Raw genomic sequence first — 20,282 nt, 5'->3', positions numbered from 1 at the left:
GGAACTGATAATATTGGACCGCAAATCCTTAAAATAAGTGCTCCATGTATTGCCTCTCCTCTCACATATATATTCAACAGAATGATAGATACTGGTATCTACCCCTCATTACTGAAAAATGCTAAGGTAACACCAGTTTACAAAGATGGTGATAAGGTTTTAGCTACAAATTACAGGCCAATTTCTGTACTTCCATCTTTATCAAAAGTATTAGAAAGGCATGTCTCAAATAACATGTATAAGTACTTGTCTAAATTTAAACTTTTACATCCTACACAATCAGGTTTTAGGCCACATCATTCTTGTCAAACTGCACTTATTGATATTATTGACAAATGGCTGAAAGAAATGAATGATGGTAATCTTAACTTAGCAATACTGTTAGACTTTAAAAAGGCATTTGATCTTGTAGATCATGACATTCTTTGCTTAAAGCTTGCTATTTATGGATTCAGTGAGTCTGCAGTAGGTTTTTTCAGGTCATACCTAAGTAATAGAACACAGCAAGTAAACATTTGCAATGTTAATTCTGATAAAAAAGATGTGAAATTTGGTGTCCCCCAAGGATCTATTCTAGGTCCTCTATTATTTGTCTTATTTATAAATGACCTTCCCCTGTGCATTAAAAATTGTAAAACAGACTTGTATGCTGATGATACTACTCTTCATAAATCAGGGAAAAGTATAGAAAATTTACATGATGATGTTCAAGAAGATTTATGCAAAGTTGAAGAATGGTGCAAAATGAATAATATGTTCATCAATACCAAAAAAACTAAATGTTTGGTTACTGGAACAAGTCAGAAGTTATCAACCCAATCTTTTCAACCAAATTTAGTAATAAATTCAGAAACACTACAAAATTCATCATGTGAGAAATTATTAGGTGTTAAAATTGACAGCACACTTAGCTGGAAAAACCAAATTGATCAAATTTGTGCTAGCATTTCATCAAGAATATACCTTCTTTCTAAATTAAAGAAATTTTTAGATATTAATGCCAGGAAAGCATATTATAATGGGTATATTCTGCCTCTCATCGATTACTGCTGTATTATTTGGGGAGAATGTAAAAATGAAGGGATAGTAAGAATATTAAAACTTCAAAAAAGAGCAGCAAGATTAATTCTTGATGCAGACCCATTATCCCCATCAGCCCCCTTATTTAAAAAACTTGGTTGGATGACAGTAGAAAACAGAATCAAATACCATAAATATTTATTGCTATTTAAATGTATGCGGAAAGAAGCACCACAGTACCTAATTCAAAAGTTTCAACTTATATCTGTAAATAATCCGTATGCTTTAAGGGGTGTTACTCGAGGTAATTTGATAGTTCCAAAGCCAAAAACTGAACTGTTTAAAAAATCTTTTGCTTATTCTGGATCAGTTTTATGGAACGGACTACCTTATGAAATGCGTAAAGTGCAAAACACTTATTCTTTTAAACAAATTATAAAACAATACTTGAGACAGTCCCAATATTCAGTCTGAAATGATTGCAACTACATTGTATTACTCTTAGAATGTATGATTTTAATGATTTGTATATACTAGGTCTATTTACTACATGCGATATTTAACTGTTTTATATCTTTTAATCATGGTACATGTACACTGAACTATTATGTCTATACAATTGTGTTTATATGTTGTATGATTGCTTTTTTCTTTTATTATTACCATTTTGTTTTTACTTGTATTGCATACATGTATATGAGGGCCTCAGGGAAGATTAGTGATTGTAACTAACTGTGTTTACCCTCTTTAAATAAAGAATTTATTATTATTATTATTATTATTACATTTATTTATTTTATCTGTATAGATTTGTATTCATGTCTCCATCTCCTTATCATTAGTAACTGTATAGACAAATAAGAAAGAAATATGCTATACATGTATATTTGCAACATTAAGAAGAAAAGTAACAAACACTAACAATAGTATTGCATGGTTTTTAAGCATTATAAAAGTCATATTTTTAGAAAACTTAAAGACTCAAACATTGTAAAATGTTTTGCTATCTTTAGCTAATTCAATAGAATATTATATACTGACAAACTCTAGGAATTAAACTAAGAAGGATTTTTACTTAGTTTAACAAACATGTACATTTGGTGTATTCCCATTACAATAATTTAAACAGACTTATCATATAAACTTTAATTTAATCCTTGAAAAGAAGTCTAGATTGCTAAAATTATTTATAAATTTATATTTTTTTATTTGTTCCAAAACATTTAAATTCATTTAATTACCATCCTTTTATGATTATTTGATTAAAATATTATTCATTTATAGTTTTTTTTACAATTTACATTTTTAAAAGCAAAATAACTTAAAACAGGATAAATCAAAGGGAAGTAACCAAATACACAAAGTTTTTATAACACAACGGTAGTTAGCCAGAGGTAAACATCGTTGAATACCTGTATGTTTGACACACAAGCTGTCAAGTGAAGCCATATAATTATACTTCTTCTTTGATTTACAGGTAAAATTTAACACAGGTGTCAATTAAACCTCTACAGTAGTAACAAATTATCAAATATGGCGGCTGAAAATTTTCATTCATGAAATATTTCATACACAGGAGTTTTTTCTCCTAAACGGGAGGACGGGAGGAGACCCCTGAAAACGGGATTATTGTACTCCCGTCGGGAGATTCACATGTATGATTTATAACATTCCAAATATTAATTTATTATACTAATATCAGTTGAAATCTCAAGCCACTGTTTTGCATGTTAACAATGTACGTAGGTCATGTCCCAACAGAAAATCAATAAATATGACAGTGCAATGTACTCTTAGCACAAACACATAAGGTCACTGTGAAATAAACATATAGGGCAAGAAACAGTCAGTTATACCAAACCAGTTTGACTAGATGTCTAGTTTAAAACTAGTTTGACTAGATGTGTCCTATATTTTGACAATGTAAATGACATGGGGACCTGCATGGGATTTTTTAATATCTGTATTCTTTAAATTTTTAGGGCATTTTCTTTTAATAGCCTTAAAAATAACTCTCATTCTGTAAAATTCTCATGAAAAGGATTTTACTATTTAGTCTTTCTGTTAACAAGATTATTTATCAATTCTGTACATTGATCATTATATTATCAGTATTGCATTTCAGTTACCTAAGTTACCTTTTTATTTTGCACAGTTATTCTTTAGACTTTTGCATCACATTAAATTTTTCTTTATTCTTTATTTTGTTGTTCATTTTTTCTATTCTCTATTTAATTTTTGCTATTACATGTATTCTCTATTCTGTAAACCCCATTCTGACCCTCATAGGTAAACTTCTATTGTATGAATGGGATAAACTGACCTTTCAATTCTCAAGGCTAAATAAGTATTTTATAGGCTAAATATAAACTTACCTATCAAGGTAGAATTGTAATCTGAGTGATACCAGTGTTACTCAAGTCACCATAACAATGAACACACAATACTTACATCATTTGTTTTTAGGATTTTTGACTTGGGAATCATTACTGGATCAACATTAGAACCTATTAACATAAAAGAAAGAAATATTTTATTTAAATATTAAAAAAAGGGACATGAAAATGTCAAACATGTCACTTCAAAATTTAAACCAAAGTAGAATCTCAAGGACACAGATCCCTGCTTGCATAAAACTTTATAAAGGACATAAAACTTATGGGTACTTCACATATAACATCCTTGTTTTTATATAGATGTTGTTTACTGTGCTTGGAAATTAAGAAACATTCTGGTAAACTTATCAAATCTTTATATATAGGCTTATTCTAAAAGGTTACCATTTCAACATTGTCATTAGATCTTTGAATATTGTTTTCATTGGTATTTATATTGATTTTGTTATCAGTAAATTAAAAGCAAACTGCCAATACCTATATCTTGGAATTGTTTTTCTCTGACTATTTTGTTGATGTTGGGAGGTACAAGTACACTTAGTATAAATCTGAAAGTACTCACAGTAACTGACAGCTTGTCATGATAAAACTAAATACTTATTATCAAATCAATATCTTCAAGAATGACAAACAAATCTACCACTAAATTCCTCAAACAATTTAAAATAGAAAAGTAAAGGAATCCAAAATGTCATTTTGTCTCTTAAAAATCTTTTAAAAATTGAGTTATTTCCTTTTGAACAGAAATATACTTATTAATAAATATTTCATTAAAAATTATTCTAGGGAAAGGGGACTTATAAAAGAGGAATGTGTCCATGGGACTCAGTTGATGCATTTAACATTATAAAAAGATATATTTGGCAGCTTTTTGTTCAAGGTTATTGTTGTTTTTTTAGAAATTGTTTAACAACTCACAGAGGTATACTACTGTTGCCTTCATTTATTCACCCCTTATTTTATTTTATTGATTTTTTATTTACATTGTATCATAGATCAAATTTATTTGTTCAGTGTATGATATGTGTTAATATGTCTTTTGATTGAGTTAAGCCATTTCAATTGATATTTTAAAGTGTGTCTTCTATGTTGTGTTGTTTCAGGTAAGGGGAGGTTGGAACCTATTTAAATGTTTAAACCCGCTGTAATTGATTGCACCTGTCCAAAGTCAGGAATCTGAAGTTCAGTAGTTGTCGTTTGTTGATGTGGCACATAAGTTTTTTCTCGTTTTTTGTTTTTTATATAGATTAGACCGTTGGTTTATCCATTCATATGGTTTATACACTTGTCATTTTTAGGGTCCTTTATAGCTTCCTCTACAGTGTGAGCCAAGGCTCTGTGTTGAAGCCAAGGCTCTGTGTTGATCTATAATGGTTTACTTTTACAAATTGTGACTTGGATGGAGAGTTGTCTCATTGGCACGCATACCACATCTTCCTATATCTAATAACTCAAGAATTGTAAATGTGCACTACCCAAATTTGTACTTGATCTGAGTTTTGTGGTAATATACACTGTGTATATGTTTCATAACATTCAGTTGAGGAAATTCAACATTTTTTCCATTTGTATAGGAGCATAACTCTAGAACAGTACAAGTGACACCACCAAAATTCTGACTTGATCTAAGCTTTGTGTTAATAAGTATTGGGCATATGTTTCACAACATTTGGTTGATTCTAACTAAAGTAGAGAACAACCAGATGCTCCGCAGGGCGCAGCTTTATACGACCGCATAGGTTGAACCCTGAACGGTTGGGGCAAGTATTGACACAACATTTAAGCTGGATTCAGCTCTAAATTTGGATTGTGATTAAATAGTTGACACAGCATAGGTTTTGGACACAGAATGAATGTGGTCTAATGAACTTAAAATAATTTTTTTGTCTTTGAGCAATCACTATGCTGTTGAATATTAATCCTCTCAAAAAAATGTTTAAAGAAATTTTCTTTTTATTTATGAAATCTGAAATGAGAAAAATTAACCCCCCCCCCCCCCCCCATGTATGTGAAGTTAGCAGCAGGTTCGTTATTCGATATTCAATATCCAACCGGCTGCTAGCAGTCGGTTGGCTATTCAAAATTAAGTTGAAATCATAAGAAAAAAAATCTTAATATTATAACATTAAAAGCATGATTTTCATAGTTAAGAGGACTGATAAGATACGTAGGAAATTGTTTCATGACCTCTTCAAGCTGTCGTAAATTCTCGTTGCTCTCGAATATAAACCCTTTTTTAACTTGCATATTTGCCTTTATGTAATAGATTGTTGTCAATAAAAAACTTTAAAGATGTACTTTTATACATGATATTTTTTATAACAAAAAGAAAAATCAAAAACTCTGGAAAACATTTAGGAATATAAATAGAAATATTTATGGAAAGCCGAAAAAGAAATATATAGTGAAAACCTACCTGAGACTGGTTAAATGAAGGCGACCCCCCTGGTCTTTCAATGTTCAAAAAATTTAATTAAATCATAGACTCTGTATATATAAAGGTTGTATTAGAAGGATTTCCCAGAACAACGTCAGATTCGATATCTATGGAGGGCATATATTGTCACTTTTCGGCTAAAAACTATCAAAATTTTAGGACAAAGGAGGCTCTCACCATTGCCCTGTGCCCTTTGTCCTGATATTTTGACAATATTTAGCTGAAAAGTGACAATCTAAGCCCTCCGTAGATATCGAAGATGACATTATTCTCAGAAATCCTATTGATACAATCTTTATATATACAGAGTTTGTGAATTCGTCCAGTTTTATGTACATTGAAAGAACAGGGGGTCTGACCGTCATTTTAGCGGTCTCAGGTAGGTTTTCGCTATATATTTTGAATATCCAACTGGCACTTTGGGCCCTCTGTAAACATAGAAGACAGGAAGTGTACCCAAATTCCTTTTAGTCTCGTTTGTATCTACCTTTTTCACTAACTGTTTGCTTAATATTAGGAAGATGGAGAGATCAGGGGCTCTCACCATTGCCCTGTGTCCTTTGTCCTGAAATTTTGATAATTTTTAGCTGAAGTGACAATATAAGCCCTCCGTAGATATCAAGATGACATTATTCTCGGAAATCCTTCGATAAAATCTTTATATATATATATATATATACAGAGTCTATGAATTCGTCCAGTTTTATGTACATTGAAAGAACAGGGGGTCTGATCGTCATTTAAGCGGTTTCAGGTAGGTTTATGCTATATATTTTGAATATTCAACTGCCACTTTGGGTCCTCTGTAAGCATAGAAGACAGGAAGTGTACCCAAATTCCAATTAGTGTCGTTTGTATCTACTTATTCACTAACTGTTTGCTTATATTAGGAAGATTGAGAGATCAGGGGCTCTCACCATTGCCCTGTACCCTTTGTCCTGAAATTTTGATAATTTTTTGCTGAAAAGTGACAATCTAAGCCCTCCGTAGATATCGAAGATGACATTATTCTCGAAAATCCTTTTGATACAATCTTTATGTAGATAGAGTCTATGAATTCGTTTAGTTTATGTACATTGAAAGAACAGGGGGTCTGACCGTCATTTAAGCGGTCTCAGGTAGGTTTTCGCTATATATTTTGAATATCCAACTGGCACTTTGGGCCCTCCGTAAACATAGAAGACAGGAAGTGTAACCAAATTACTTTTAGTCTCGTTTGTATCTACCTATTCACTAACTGTCTGCTGAATATTACGCAGATTAAGAGATCAGGAGGTTCTCACCATTGCCCTGTGCCCTTTGTCCTGAAATTTTGACATTTTTTAGATGAAAAGTGACAATCTAAGCCCTCCGTAGATATCGAAGATGACATTATTCTCGGAAATCCTTTTGATACAATCTTTGTATATACAGAGTCTATGAATTCGTCCAGTATTATGTACATTGAAAGAACAAGGGGGTCTGACCGTTATTCAAGCGGTCTCAGGTAGGTTTACACTATATATTTCTGTTTCTTGGGCATTCCATATTTATTTCTATTTATATTTGTAAATGTTTCAAGAGTCTTCGGGTTTTGTTTTTGTTTTAAGAAATATAAGTTTTTGATTTCGTTTTATTGATAAAAACCTATATATCATAAAGACAAATATGCAACTTACATAAGCATTGTAAAGGGTTTATATTCGAGGACAAATTGAGTTTAAGACAACTTGATGGGGTCATAAAACGTATGTTTTCGCTCCTTTGAACTATGAAAATCATGCTTTTAATGTTATCAAACATTATATTTTTTTATGATTTTCAAATAAATTTGAATATCCAACCGACTGCTAGCAGCCGGTTGGATATTGAATATCGAATATCGAATAACGAACCGGCTGCTAACTTCACATCCATCCCCCCCCCCCCCCCCCCCCATTTTTTTTTCACATCCCACTTTCCCTTTTTTCAAAACTGATCTCAATTCAAATTTCTAATGGAGTTTGCAACAATAACTACTCATTTAAATACATCATAAAATATCAAAATGTAACAAAAAGTGCTTGTTATCACTGAATGGTAAAGAGTGTTTTAATTTATCAGTTGGTAGTCAAAGTGAATATACATTGTGCATTGTATAAAACAATGATTTAAGTTGATTCAACTACTATTCTGGACAAAGAAAAATAACTCCAATCAATTGAAAATTTCTTGCTATTGCACAATATTGTGCAATTAGATATTTCTTGCTATTGCGCAATACTGTGCAATTGAAAATATTTGCTATTGCACAATACTGTGCAATTGAAGATTTCTTGCTATTGCACAATACTGTGCAATTGAACATTTTTTGCTATTGCACAATACTGTGCAATTGAAGATTTCTTGCTATTGCTGAATACTGTGCAATTGAAAATTTCTTGTTATTGCACAATACTTAATATAATAATTTTGGATCCTGATTTGAACCAATTTGAAAACTGGGCCCATAATCAAAAATCTAAGTACATGATTAAATTCAGCATATCAAAAAAGCCAAAGAATTCAATTTTTATTAAAATCAAACTTAGTTTAATTTTGGACCCTTTGGTATTTAATGTAGACCAATTTGAAAACGGGACTAAAAATTAAGAATCTACATACACAGTTAGATTTGGCATATCAAAGAACCCCAATTATTCAATTTTTGATGAAATCAAACAAAGTTTAATTTTGGACCCCGATTTGGACCAACTTGAAAATGGGGCCAATAATCCAAAATCTAAGTACATTTTTAGATTCAGCATATCAAAGAACCCCAAGGATTCAATTTTTGTTAAAATCAAACTTAGTTTAATTTTGGACCCTTTGGACCTTAATGTAGACCAATTGGAAAACGGGACCAAAAATTAAGAATCTACATACACAGTTAGATCCGGCATATCAAAGAACCCCAATTATTCAATTTTTGATGAAATCAAACAAAGTTCAATTTTGGACCCTTTGGGCCCCTTATTCCTAAAAACCTGTTGGGACCAAAACTCCCAAAATCAAACCCAACCTTCCTTTAATGGTCATAAACCTTGTGTTTAAATTTCAAAGATTTCTATTTACTTATACTAAAGTTATGGTGCGAAAACCAAGAATAATGCTTACTTGGGCCCCTTTTTGGCCCCTTATTCCTACTGTTCAGATCTCAACTCCCAAAATCAATCCCAACCTTCCTTTTGTGGTCATAAACCTTGTGTTAAAATTTCATTGATTTCTATTTACTTATACTAAAGCTATTGTGCGAAAACCAAGAATAATGCTTATTTGGGCCCTTTTTTGGCCCCTAATTCCTAAACTGTTTGAACTAAAACTCCCAAAATCAATCCCAACCTTCCTTTTGTGGTCATAAACCTTGTGTTTAAATTTCAAAGATTTCTATTTACTTATACTAAAGTTATGGTGCGAAAACCAAGAATAATGCTTACTTGGGCCCCTTTTTGGCCCCTAATTCCTACTGTTCAGATCTCAACTCCCAAAATCAATCCCAACCTTCCTTTTGTGGTCATAAACCTTGTGTTAAAATTTCATTGATTTCTATTTACTTATACTAAAGCTATTGTGCGAAAACCAAGAATAATGCTTATTTGGGCCCTTTTTTGGCCCCTAATTCCTAAACTGTTTGAACTAAAACTCCCAAAATCAATCCCAACCTTCCTTTTGTGGTCATAAACCTTGTGTTTAAATTTCAAAGATTTCTATTTACTTATACTAAAGTTATGGTGCGAAAACCAAGAATAATGCTTACTTGGGCCCCTTTTTGGCCCCTAACTCCTACTGTTCAGATCTCAACTCCCAAAATCAATCCCAACCTTCCTTTTGTGGTCATAAACCTTGTGTTAAAATTTCATTGATTTCTATTTACTTTTACTAAAGCTATTGTGCGAAAACCAAGAATAATGCTTATTTGGGCCCTTTTTTGGCCCCTAATTCCTAAACTGTTTGAACTAAAACTCCCAAAATCAATCCCAACCTTCCTTTTGTGGTCATAAACCTTGTGTTTAAATTTCAAAGATTTCTATTTACTTATACTAAAGTTATGGTGCGAAAACCAAGAATAATGCTTACTTGGGCCCCTTTTTGGCCCCTAATTCCTACTGTTCAGATCTCAACTCCCAAAATCAATCCCAACCTTCCTTTTGTGGTCATAAACCTTGTGTTAAAATTTCATTGATTTCTATTTACTTATACTAAAGCTATTGTGCGAAAACCAAGAATAATGCTTATTTGGGCCCTTTTTTGGCCCCTAATTCCTAAACTGTTTGAACTAAAACTCCCAAAATCAATCCCAACCTTCCTTTTGTGGTCATAAACCTTGTGTTTAAATTTCAAAGATTTCTATTTACTTATACTAAAGTTATGGTGCGAAAACCAAGAATAATGCTTACTTGGGCCCCTTTTTGGCCCCTAACTCCTACTGTTCAGATCTCAACTCCCAAAATCAATCCCAACCTTCCTTTTGTGGTCATAAACCTTGTGTTAAAATTTCATTGATTTCTATTTACTTTTACTAAAGCTATTGTGCGAAAACCAAGAATAATGCTTATTTGGGCCCTTTTTTGGCCCCTAATTCCTAAACTGTTTGAACTAAAACTCCCAAAATCAATCCCAACCTTCCTTTTGTGGTCATAAACCTTGTGTTTAAATTTCAAAGATTTCTATTTACTTATACTAAAGTTATGGTGCGAAAACCAAGAATAATGCTTACTTGGGCCCCTTTTTGGCCCCTAATTCCTACTGTTCAGATCTCAACTCCCAAAATCAATCCCAACCTTCCTTTTGTGGTCATAAACCTTGTGTTAAAATTTCATTGATTTCTATTTACTTATACTAAAGCTATTGTGCGAAAACCAAGAATAATGCTTATTTGGGCCCTTTTTTGGCCCCTAATTCCTAAACTGTTTGAACTAAAACTCCCAAAATCAATCCCAACCTTCCTTTTGTGGTCATAAACCTTGTGTTTAAATTTCAAAGATTTCTATTTACTTATACTAAAGTTATGGTGCGAAAACCAAGAATAATGCTTACTTGGGCCCCTTTTTGGCCCCTAATTCCTACTGTTCAGATCTCAACTCCCAAAATCAATCCCAACCTTCCTTTTGTGGTCATAAACCTTGTGTTAAAATTTCATTGATTTCTATTTACTTATACTAAAGCTATTGTGCGAAAACCAAGAATAATGCTTATTTGGGCCCTTTTTTGGCCCCTAATTCCTAAACTGTTTGAACTAAAACTCCCAAAATCAATCCCAACCTTCCTTTTGTGGTCATAAACCTTGTGTTAAAATTTCATTGATTTCTATTTACTTATACTAAAGCTATTGTGCGAAAACCAAGAATAATGCTTATTTGGGCCCTTTTTTGGCCCCTAATTCCTAAACTGTTTGAACTAAAACTCCCAAAATCAATCCCAACCTTCCTTTTGTGGTCATAAACCTTGTGTTTAAATTTCAAAGATTTCTATTTACTTATACTAAAGCTATTGTGCGAAAACCAAGAATAATGCTTATTTGGGCCCTTTTTTGGCCCCTAATTCCTAAACTGTTTGAACTAAAACTCCCAAAATCAATCCCAACCTTCCTTTTGTGGTCTTAAACCTTGTGTTTAAATTTCAAAGATTTCTATTTACTTATACTAAAGTTATGGTGCGAAAACCAAGAATAATGCTTACTTGGGCCCCTTTTTGGCCCCTAATTCCTACTGTTCAGATCTCAACTCCCAAAATCAATCCCAACCTTCCTTTTGTGGTCATAAACCTTGTGTTAAAATTTCATTGATTTCTATTTACTTATACTAAAGCTATTGTGCGAAAACCAAGAATAATGCTTATTTGGGCCCTTTTTTGGCCCCTAATTCCTAAACTGTTTGAACTAAAACTCCCAAAATCAATCCCAACCTTCCTTTTGTGGTCATAAACCTTGTGTCAAAATTTCATAGATTTCTATTTACTTAAACTAAAGTTATAGTGCGAAAACCAAGAAAATGCTTATTGGGCCCTTTTTGGCCCCTTATTCCTAAAATTTTGGGACCAAAACTCCCAAAATCAATCCCAACCTTCCTTTTGTGGTTATAAACCTTGTGTTGAAATTTCATAGATTTCTATTCACTTTTACTAAAGTAAGAGTGCGAAAACTAAAAGTATTCGGACGACGACGACGACGCAAGACGACAATGACGCCAACGTGATAGCAATATACGACGAAAAATTAAAATTTTTGCGGTCGTATAACAATATACGACGAAAAATTAAAATTTTTGCGGTCGTAAAAAAACTAATACTTCAGCAATTGTTTCCAATACTGTTTACTCACAGTACATATATATATATATTGCATTAGTCATTACATTTAAATGTAGAACAAATAATTACCTTCAATTGGAGTCCTTTCATCCATTTTCACTAACTCAAACACTGTATTTTGTTTTTTGTCATAACATACATTATTTTCTGCATCATAAATCCATATACCTTCTTTGTGTGGGAATTCTGTTTTAGTTTGACCTTTCTGAGTAGAAAATGCAATGCTCTTGCAGACTTCTTCTGAAAGAGGGATATATTCAATTCCTGTCTTTTTATTCTTCTTTAAAGCCCATCTTTGCTGTTGCTGGTTACCTAATTTGTGTTTCTGAGGCAATGATAATTCCTATAAAACAAAAAGCTTTTACATAGTTTAATATGTCCAGTAGTTATATAAAGCTGTATGACTAAAATTTGTGAACACCAACATGAAAGACATGATCAGATGTCTATTGTGTATTGCAACTTAAGAGCTTGTCTGTTCTTCTGTGCTGTCATAACATTATCTTCCTATAAACAAGGGTTAAGATCACTTTCTATACCTGTTTCCCATGAGAGAGCTGCACAGGGATTACACTTCTGATTACACACTGAATATGTAACAAACAACTATGCCAAACGTGCTTTATGAAAATTGTAAAAAAATTGATTTTAAAGGACAACAATGACTCCTTCAGTGGTCAATTGACCATTTTGGTCATGCTGACTTAATTGTTGGACTTACTTTGGTGTACATTATTACTGTTTACAGTTTATCTCTATCTTTAATAATATTGACGATAATAACTCAAAACTGTAAAATTTTCTTAAAATTACCAATTCAGGGGTAGCAACCCAACAACAGATTGCCTGATTGGATTCAAAATTCAAGGGCAGATAGATCTTGATATTATGAAATTGTTTATCCACGTCACATTTGCTGTAAAAGCTTTTGTTTCAGAGATATGATCCAAAAACTGAATTTTACCCTATGAACTATTTTTGACATGTCAGCCATCTTGGTTTGGGGGCAGGGTCATCATATAGATTTTTTAAACTACATACCCTAATGATGATTGCAGACAAGTTTGTTAAATTTGTCTCAGTAGTTTCAGAGAAAAGATTACAAAAATTTATGAAAAAATGTAAAAAATTGACAATAAAAGCTTAAGGGCAATAACTCCTTAAAGGGTCAACTGACCATTTTGGTTATGTTAACTTTTTTGTAGATCTTACTTTGCTGAACATTATTACTGTTTACAGTTTATCTCTATCTCTAATAATATTCAAGAAAATAACCAAAATCTGCAAAATTTCCTTAAAATTACTAATTTGGGGGCAGCAACCCATTAAGGTGTCATACCACCAATTACTCCCTCAAATTTAGAATGTATGTGAAAGTAGGCCTACTCAGACAAAAAATAGTGCATTTGATGTCATTGTTCACCTTAACTAACCAACAAATTTGCAGAAATGAAACTTTTGTTGAAAGAGAAATATATTAAGACCAGTTTGAGCCAAAATTTACCTGTCTGAGTTTGCATTAAAAATTGAGGATTAATGCGCTCCATAGTATACTAATTTAAGATTTCCAGAAAACCAGGGGTTATTTTTAGTGGTACCTCCTTTCGGAAGCTCTCTTCTTTCTTATATGATTTTGAATGTATGTTGAAAATTGGCATGCAGAAAGGTGACACCTGTACTATTCAGGATATACCTAGTTTCTATGAAGTTAAACTTAAGGTAAAATATTTAGAAAGCTGTGAAAATTGCAAAATTTGGTTGAACAGATAGGGACTTTTAATTGGTGGTATGACACCTTAACAGGTTGTCTGATTCGTCTGAAAATTTCAGGGCAGATAGATGTTAACCTGATAAACACATTTACTCCTTGTCAGATTTGCTCTAAATGCTTTGGTTTCAGAGATTATTAGCCAAAATCTACATTTTACCCCTATGTTCTTTTTTTTAGCCATGGTGGGCATCTTGGTTGGTTGGCCGGGTCATCGGACACATTTGTTAAACTAGATACCCCAATGATGATTGTGGCCAAGTTTGGTTAATTTTGGCCCAGTTGTTTCAGAGGAGAAGATTTTTGTAAAAGTTAACGACTCTGGATGACGCCGGATGACGCCGGACACCAAGTAATGCCATGTGAGCTAAAAAGTAGCCAATAAAGAAACACACAGCAGTTGAAGTCAGTTTAAAAGAAGTCTGAGTCTGATGTCAGAATAGGTTACAAAAGAAACTAAAGGAAAATGATAATGATACATAAACAAACAAAGGACTACTAGCAGTTACTGAAATGCCAGCTCCAGAAACTGATAGAAGATTATGTATTCATCATATGAAAACTAAGCACATTCCCTCCCGTTAGGGATTTAGTATCATACCATCATAAAATATATGAGAGGAACATAATCTGTATCATGCAAACAACTCGTTTTAGAATAAATGTATATAGATATACGAAGATGTGGAATGAGTGCCAATGAGACAACTCTCCATCCAAGACACAATTTGTAAAAGTAGACCATTAAAGGTCAAAGTACGGTCTATATTATAATAGAGAGACACTGAATAAATAAAGTTGAAAAGTTGAAATTATTGTGCTGAATTTTTCTTCTTCTTTTTTGTCTCATTGGTATAGTTTAAAAGACAACTGTAATTCGACTGCTATGTTCTATATTTATACATGGTGGCCATGTTGGTTGATCAACTTGGACAAAAATAACAATTATCATAGTCAACATCCTATAGATAAAGCAGAAAAACTTTGCTGTTGTTTTTTCTATGGTCGGGTTGTTGTCTCTTTGACACATTCCCCATTTCCATTCTCAATTTTATTTTGGTTTTAATCCATTTAGAAGTTCAGAGAAGATTTGTAATAAAACCATTACAGTTGACAGAAGGCAGGGAAGCATGTTTGGGCACAGACCTTCTTATTCAAGAAACTTGTTATTTCCTTTTTAGCTGCATTGACTTTATCCTGGTTTCCTGTTATGGTAACCATGTAATTTGTTCGCTGACTTTGTGGTATAGTTTTAATCCATGCTGTGGAGCCTCTGTGTCTTTTAATGCCTTTTAAAGAAAATCAAACAAGAAAGTATTAGTAGTCATGCTATAAATCATACCACCACTCATAACTAAGAGCCTGTTTCGCTCACCTTGGTCTATGTGCATACATGTATTAAACAAAGGACACAGATGGATTCATGACAAAATTGTGTTTTGATGATGGTGATGTTTTTATAGATCTTACTTTACTGAACATTCTTGCTACTTACAATTTTCTTTATCTATAATAAACTTGGCCCTTTTGTTTCAGAGGAAAATATTTTGTTAAAATTTACAAAAATTTACAAAATTAATGAAAATTTAAAAAAATTGACTATAAAGGGCAATAACTCCTTAAGGGGTCAACTGACCATTTTGGTCATGTTGACTTATTTGTAGATCTTACTCTGGTGAACATTATTGATGTTTACAGTTTATCTCTATCTAAAATAGTATTCAAGATAATAACCAAAATATCTTTAAAAATTACCGATTGGGGGGCAGCAACTCAACAACCTGTTGTCCAATTCATCTGAAAATTTCAGGGCAGATAAATATTGACTTGCCAAACAAACTAACCCCTTTCCAGATGGGCTCTCAATACTTTGGTGTCAGAGTTATAAGCCAAAATCTACATTTTACCCCTATGTTCTATTTTTAGCCATGGCAGCCATCTTGGTTGGTTGGCTGTCACCGTACACATTTTTTAAACAAGATACCCTAATAATGATTGTGGCTAAGTTTGGTTAAATTTGGCCCAGTAGTTTCAGAGAAGATTTCTGTAAAAGTTAACGATGACGACGGACGACAGACGACGATGGACGCCAAGTGATGAGAAAAGCTCACTTGGCCCTTTGGGCCAGCTAGGTGAGCTAAAAATAGGTAAACAATAATAAGTTGTCTGACAGATCTAAAAATAGTTACAAATCCAACTCTGTCATGCTGATGACCTTATATTAATTCTTTCTGTTTAATGCTAGTGGAAAATTTGTGTGAGGAAAAACTTTAGGATCATTAGACATTTTGAAAATCTGTAAAAAAGTATGTGTTTGATAGATCTGAAAAATGCATTGAAGAAGCAGTTTATATGTTTTTCCTAAAGAATATTATAAAAAACTATGATACATGTAAGAATGCTACAATTTTAAAAGAAAAGTCACAAAGACTTACCTGCTTTTTTCTTAAAATATTCAATAAATCCACCTTTCTCTTCACCTTTTGGTGGTTTTGTAAGAAGAGAATTTAACTGAGATTCTTCAACAAAAATCTTTACTACTTCTAAGTAGCCTCTGTCAGACTCGTCACGAAATATTTTCTCTTTTACTGTTTTCAGGAAACTTTCTGGATCCTTTTGTTTTTCTAAAAGATGGCAATAAATGACAAAAATTAAAGTATAAAAAAAAACAGGTTACCAATCAAAACATTATTACTTTTAACAGATATTTAATTCAATTGCTCATTCCAACAGAAAATGGCTGCATATGTTACATCTTGACAGCACAGGTCATTTGTGTCCTACTACCAGAACTTAACAGGATAAACTTTAAACAGTTTGAGCTTTTTTATAGCTGACAATAGATATACACGAGTTTTGTTCATTGTTGAAAGCTGCACAGTACCCTTTACATACATAAATTACAAACATAAGCTGTAAGTGGACTCTGGGGATAACATTTCCTTATTTTGTGTTGAATCTTTTTGAAAAGGCAGTAAAAAGATCATGTAATTTGGGAAAATGTCAAATCTATAAAGACAGCTATCCTATGAGTAAATTTTATTGAATAACACATACAGAGGCAATCAGAATGACAGCAAACATTGGCAAACTGGATCTTCCTGCAGAGGTAAAACCCTGAACAGTTGAGCAAGTAATAATGGACACAACATTTAAACTTAAAACAGTTCTGAATTTGGATTGTGATTGAGTATTTGACACAAACAAATGTGATCAAAGAACTAAAATATTTGAAATAGGACATTTATGGTACCGATTTACTTTAGTCCAATATCCAAAATCTAAATACATTATTAGAATCAGCATATCAAAGAACCCCAATGATTCAAATTTTGGTGAAATCAAACAAAAGTATATTTAAAGACCTCATTGTGGTATTATGTTATTAATAATGCAAATAAGCTACATTGACGACCCATTGGTGGCTTTCCGCTGTTGTCTGCTCTATGGTCGGGCTGCTGTCACTTTAACCATTCCCCATTTCCTTTCTCAATTTTATTTATGTTAATGAACAGACACTGGTTGGAAGCAGTACATCCCAAAATCTGAATATCCAATTTTCTTTTGAAAATCCTGATAAAAACTGGTTTAAAAATGAATTTGTATACATGTAATGCAACCATGAAAAATAAATATGTCTCTCCTTTTTATAATTTTGATTATATGCAAATGTTGAAATCAAAATAGCAATACTTTAACATCTTACACAAGTTATGAAAATATTCAAAGTCAATGAACCATGACTGAGTTACATGGCTAAACAATCTCCATGTAAATGAGATCGGCCAATGCTTATACAACTGAATACCAATTAACATTGGCCTAACACTAATGGCCCCCTTGAATTGACCTAATCATAAACTAAAACATGATAACTCAAAAAAAAATTCAAAGTCAATAGACCATGACTAAGGGGGCGAAGGCAAATTATCTCCATGGAAATGAGATATGCCGATGCTTATACAACTACATACCAAATACCGTTGACCTACCACTTGTGGTTCCCCATAAACTGACCTAATCACAAACTAATACAAGTAAAATAAGCAAAAGTTTCAAAGTCAATAGACCATGACTGTGGGGCAGGGCCATATAATCTCCATGGAAAAGAGATGTGCCAATGTTTATACAACTGCATACTAAATATCATTGACCTACCACTAATGGCCCCCTTGAATTGGCCTAATCACAAACTAAAACATGATAACTCAGAAAAATTTTCAAAGTCAATAGACCATGACTAAGGGGGCGGAGGCAAATTATCTCCATGTAAATGAGATGTGCCAATGCTTATACATCTGAATACCAATTAACATTGGCCTAACACTAATGGCCCTCCTTGAATTGACCTAATCATAAACTAAAACATGATAACTCAGAAAAATTTTCAAAGTCAATAGACCATGACTAAGGGAGCAGAGGCAAATTATCTCCATGGAAATGATATATGCCGATGCTTACACAACTACATACCAAATATCATTGACCTACCACTTGTGGTTCACCATAAACTAGACCTAATCACAAACTTATACAGTGTTGACCCTGTTGCCGGAAACAGCATATGTATGTCTCACTTTTTGACTCTGTCAATCAAGACAAAAATAATATCATATTGTGTAAACTTAACAACATTTTGCACAGACATGAGAGTACAAACAACTTTCATTGAAATACTGATAAAAAAATGATATTTAACACAAAAGTAATAGAATTGACCAACCTACATCTTCCAGATTGCAATTGGCAAATAAGTTATTTCACAATACTTACTATCAAACACGAGTGATAATTCAGTAACTCTGTATTTTTCGACCCACATGAGAATATGTTCAAGTCCACTATCATAAGTTGGAAAAGTTGATAGTTTTCCTTGCAAACTACCATTTGCCTTCAATTTCAATTCTGGTTCTGAAAAAGAAAATGCATTGTACATGACAAATTTCCATATTTCTCACCTTATCGACAAAAATTTGTTCCCCACAAATAAAAGTACTTTCACAGTATATCTATCATTCTGACACTGTGTATATCATAAACAAGAATGTGTCCTAAGTACATGGATGATTATATGGAAAATTGCATTATTTGTTAGTGCTCTCATGTGTTCAATTATTGCCAGAATATTACAAAATCAAAGGGTCATAAATCATTTAAAAATAATAGGTCTGCACTGAAATTCAAACTTATGATTAAAGTTTCATAAAAATCTTTCAAGAGATGTACATGTTAGAGCACTTACAAGACTGGACAGAAGACTGGCACATAGTATTTCTATGATTCTTGAAGTTCATAAGCATGCAATAAACAATCCTTTAATGATATGTAATTTGAGGATCATATATTAAAGATTCATAACAAGTGTAAATAAATGGAGAATGTGTCCATGGGACACAGATTATGCCCCTACTTGCATATAACAGTGAAAGTGACACAACCCAATTTCAAACCTAATCTGTGTAATGTGGTTACAAATAAACATTAATGTGTATAAAGTTTCATAACATTTAGTTGAGGCAAACAAACTAAAGTTTTAAGTAAGAGAAAAGAAACTTATTTTGGGACGTATTGACAGAAAGGTAACACTTAATGCCCCTTCTTATGTAGAAGGCGCATACAAACCTGCATTAAAGATTTAGATTAATAGTATATATATTTCTTAACACTTACAAGAAATTCTTTGCATTTAAGAATAAGGAAAATAATCCAATGGCATAAGTAACAAGAGTGCATATGCTGAAATGTCTCGCCTTCTTTACTAATAACTGATATTATGTTGATAGTCCTAAATATAAAGCTTTACTACAACTATCACATAACTTATCGTGAAAACTAAACATTGATCAATGAAACATGAAAATGAGGTCAAGATCAGATGAACCATACCAGACAGGCATATGTACAGCTTACAATCCTTCCATACAACAAATACAAATGACCAATTGCTTATAGTTTAAGAATAAACTGTTATCACAGAGATATGTCTCGCCTGTTTGTAATTTTACTGGTATGCAAATGTTGAAATCAAAATAGCAATCTTACACAAGTTATGCAAATATTTAAAGTCAATGAACCATGACTGAGTTACATGGCTAAACAATATCCATGTGAATGAGATGTGTCAATGCTAATACAACTGCATACCAAATACAATTGACTTACTATAAGTTGTTCCCAAACCTAAGTACAAACATTTACTTGTAAACTATGTAAAAGTTTCAAAGTCAATGAACCACTAAGAAGGGGTGGGGCTATATAATCTCCATGGAAACAATACTTGCAAATGCCAATAAATTTGCATACCAAATATCACTGACAACATTAGCAGTTCATCGTAACCTGATCTTATCACAAA

The 20,282-nt window shown here is 32.5% G+C and overlaps 1 protein-coding gene across 1 annotated transcript in view; it reads right to left on the bottom strand.

The window, feature by feature from the left end:
• Positions 1-20,282, bottom strand: part of LOC143057776 (uncharacterized) — a 108,230-nt gene that overhangs the window by 32,973 nt on the left and 54,975 nt on the right. Inside the window, exons 6-10 of the mRNA XM_076231169.1 lie at positions 18,701-18,838; positions 16,363-16,551; positions 15,074-15,216; positions 12,229-12,502; positions 3,472-3,527 (exon numbers count right to left, since the gene is read on the bottom strand). Of these exons, the coding sequence (XP_076087284.1) occupies positions 3,472-3,527; positions 12,229-12,502; positions 15,074-15,216; positions 16,363-16,551; positions 18,701-18,838 (800 nt within the window). The remainder of the gene's footprint in view (positions 1-3,471; positions 3,528-12,228; positions 12,503-15,073; positions 15,217-16,362; positions 16,552-18,700; positions 18,839-20,282) is intronic.

The sequence above is a fragment of the Mytilus galloprovincialis genome, chromosome 13 (genome assembly GCF_965363235.1).
Source record: "Mytilus galloprovincialis chromosome 13, xbMytGall1.hap1.1, whole genome shotgun sequence".
In the NCBI taxonomy this organism is placed as follows: domain Eukaryota; kingdom Metazoa; phylum Mollusca; class Bivalvia; order Mytilida; family Mytilidae; genus Mytilus; species Mytilus galloprovincialis.
Note: the sequence above shows the minus strand (reverse complement) of the source record. Positions and strands in the feature narration are given on the sequence as shown.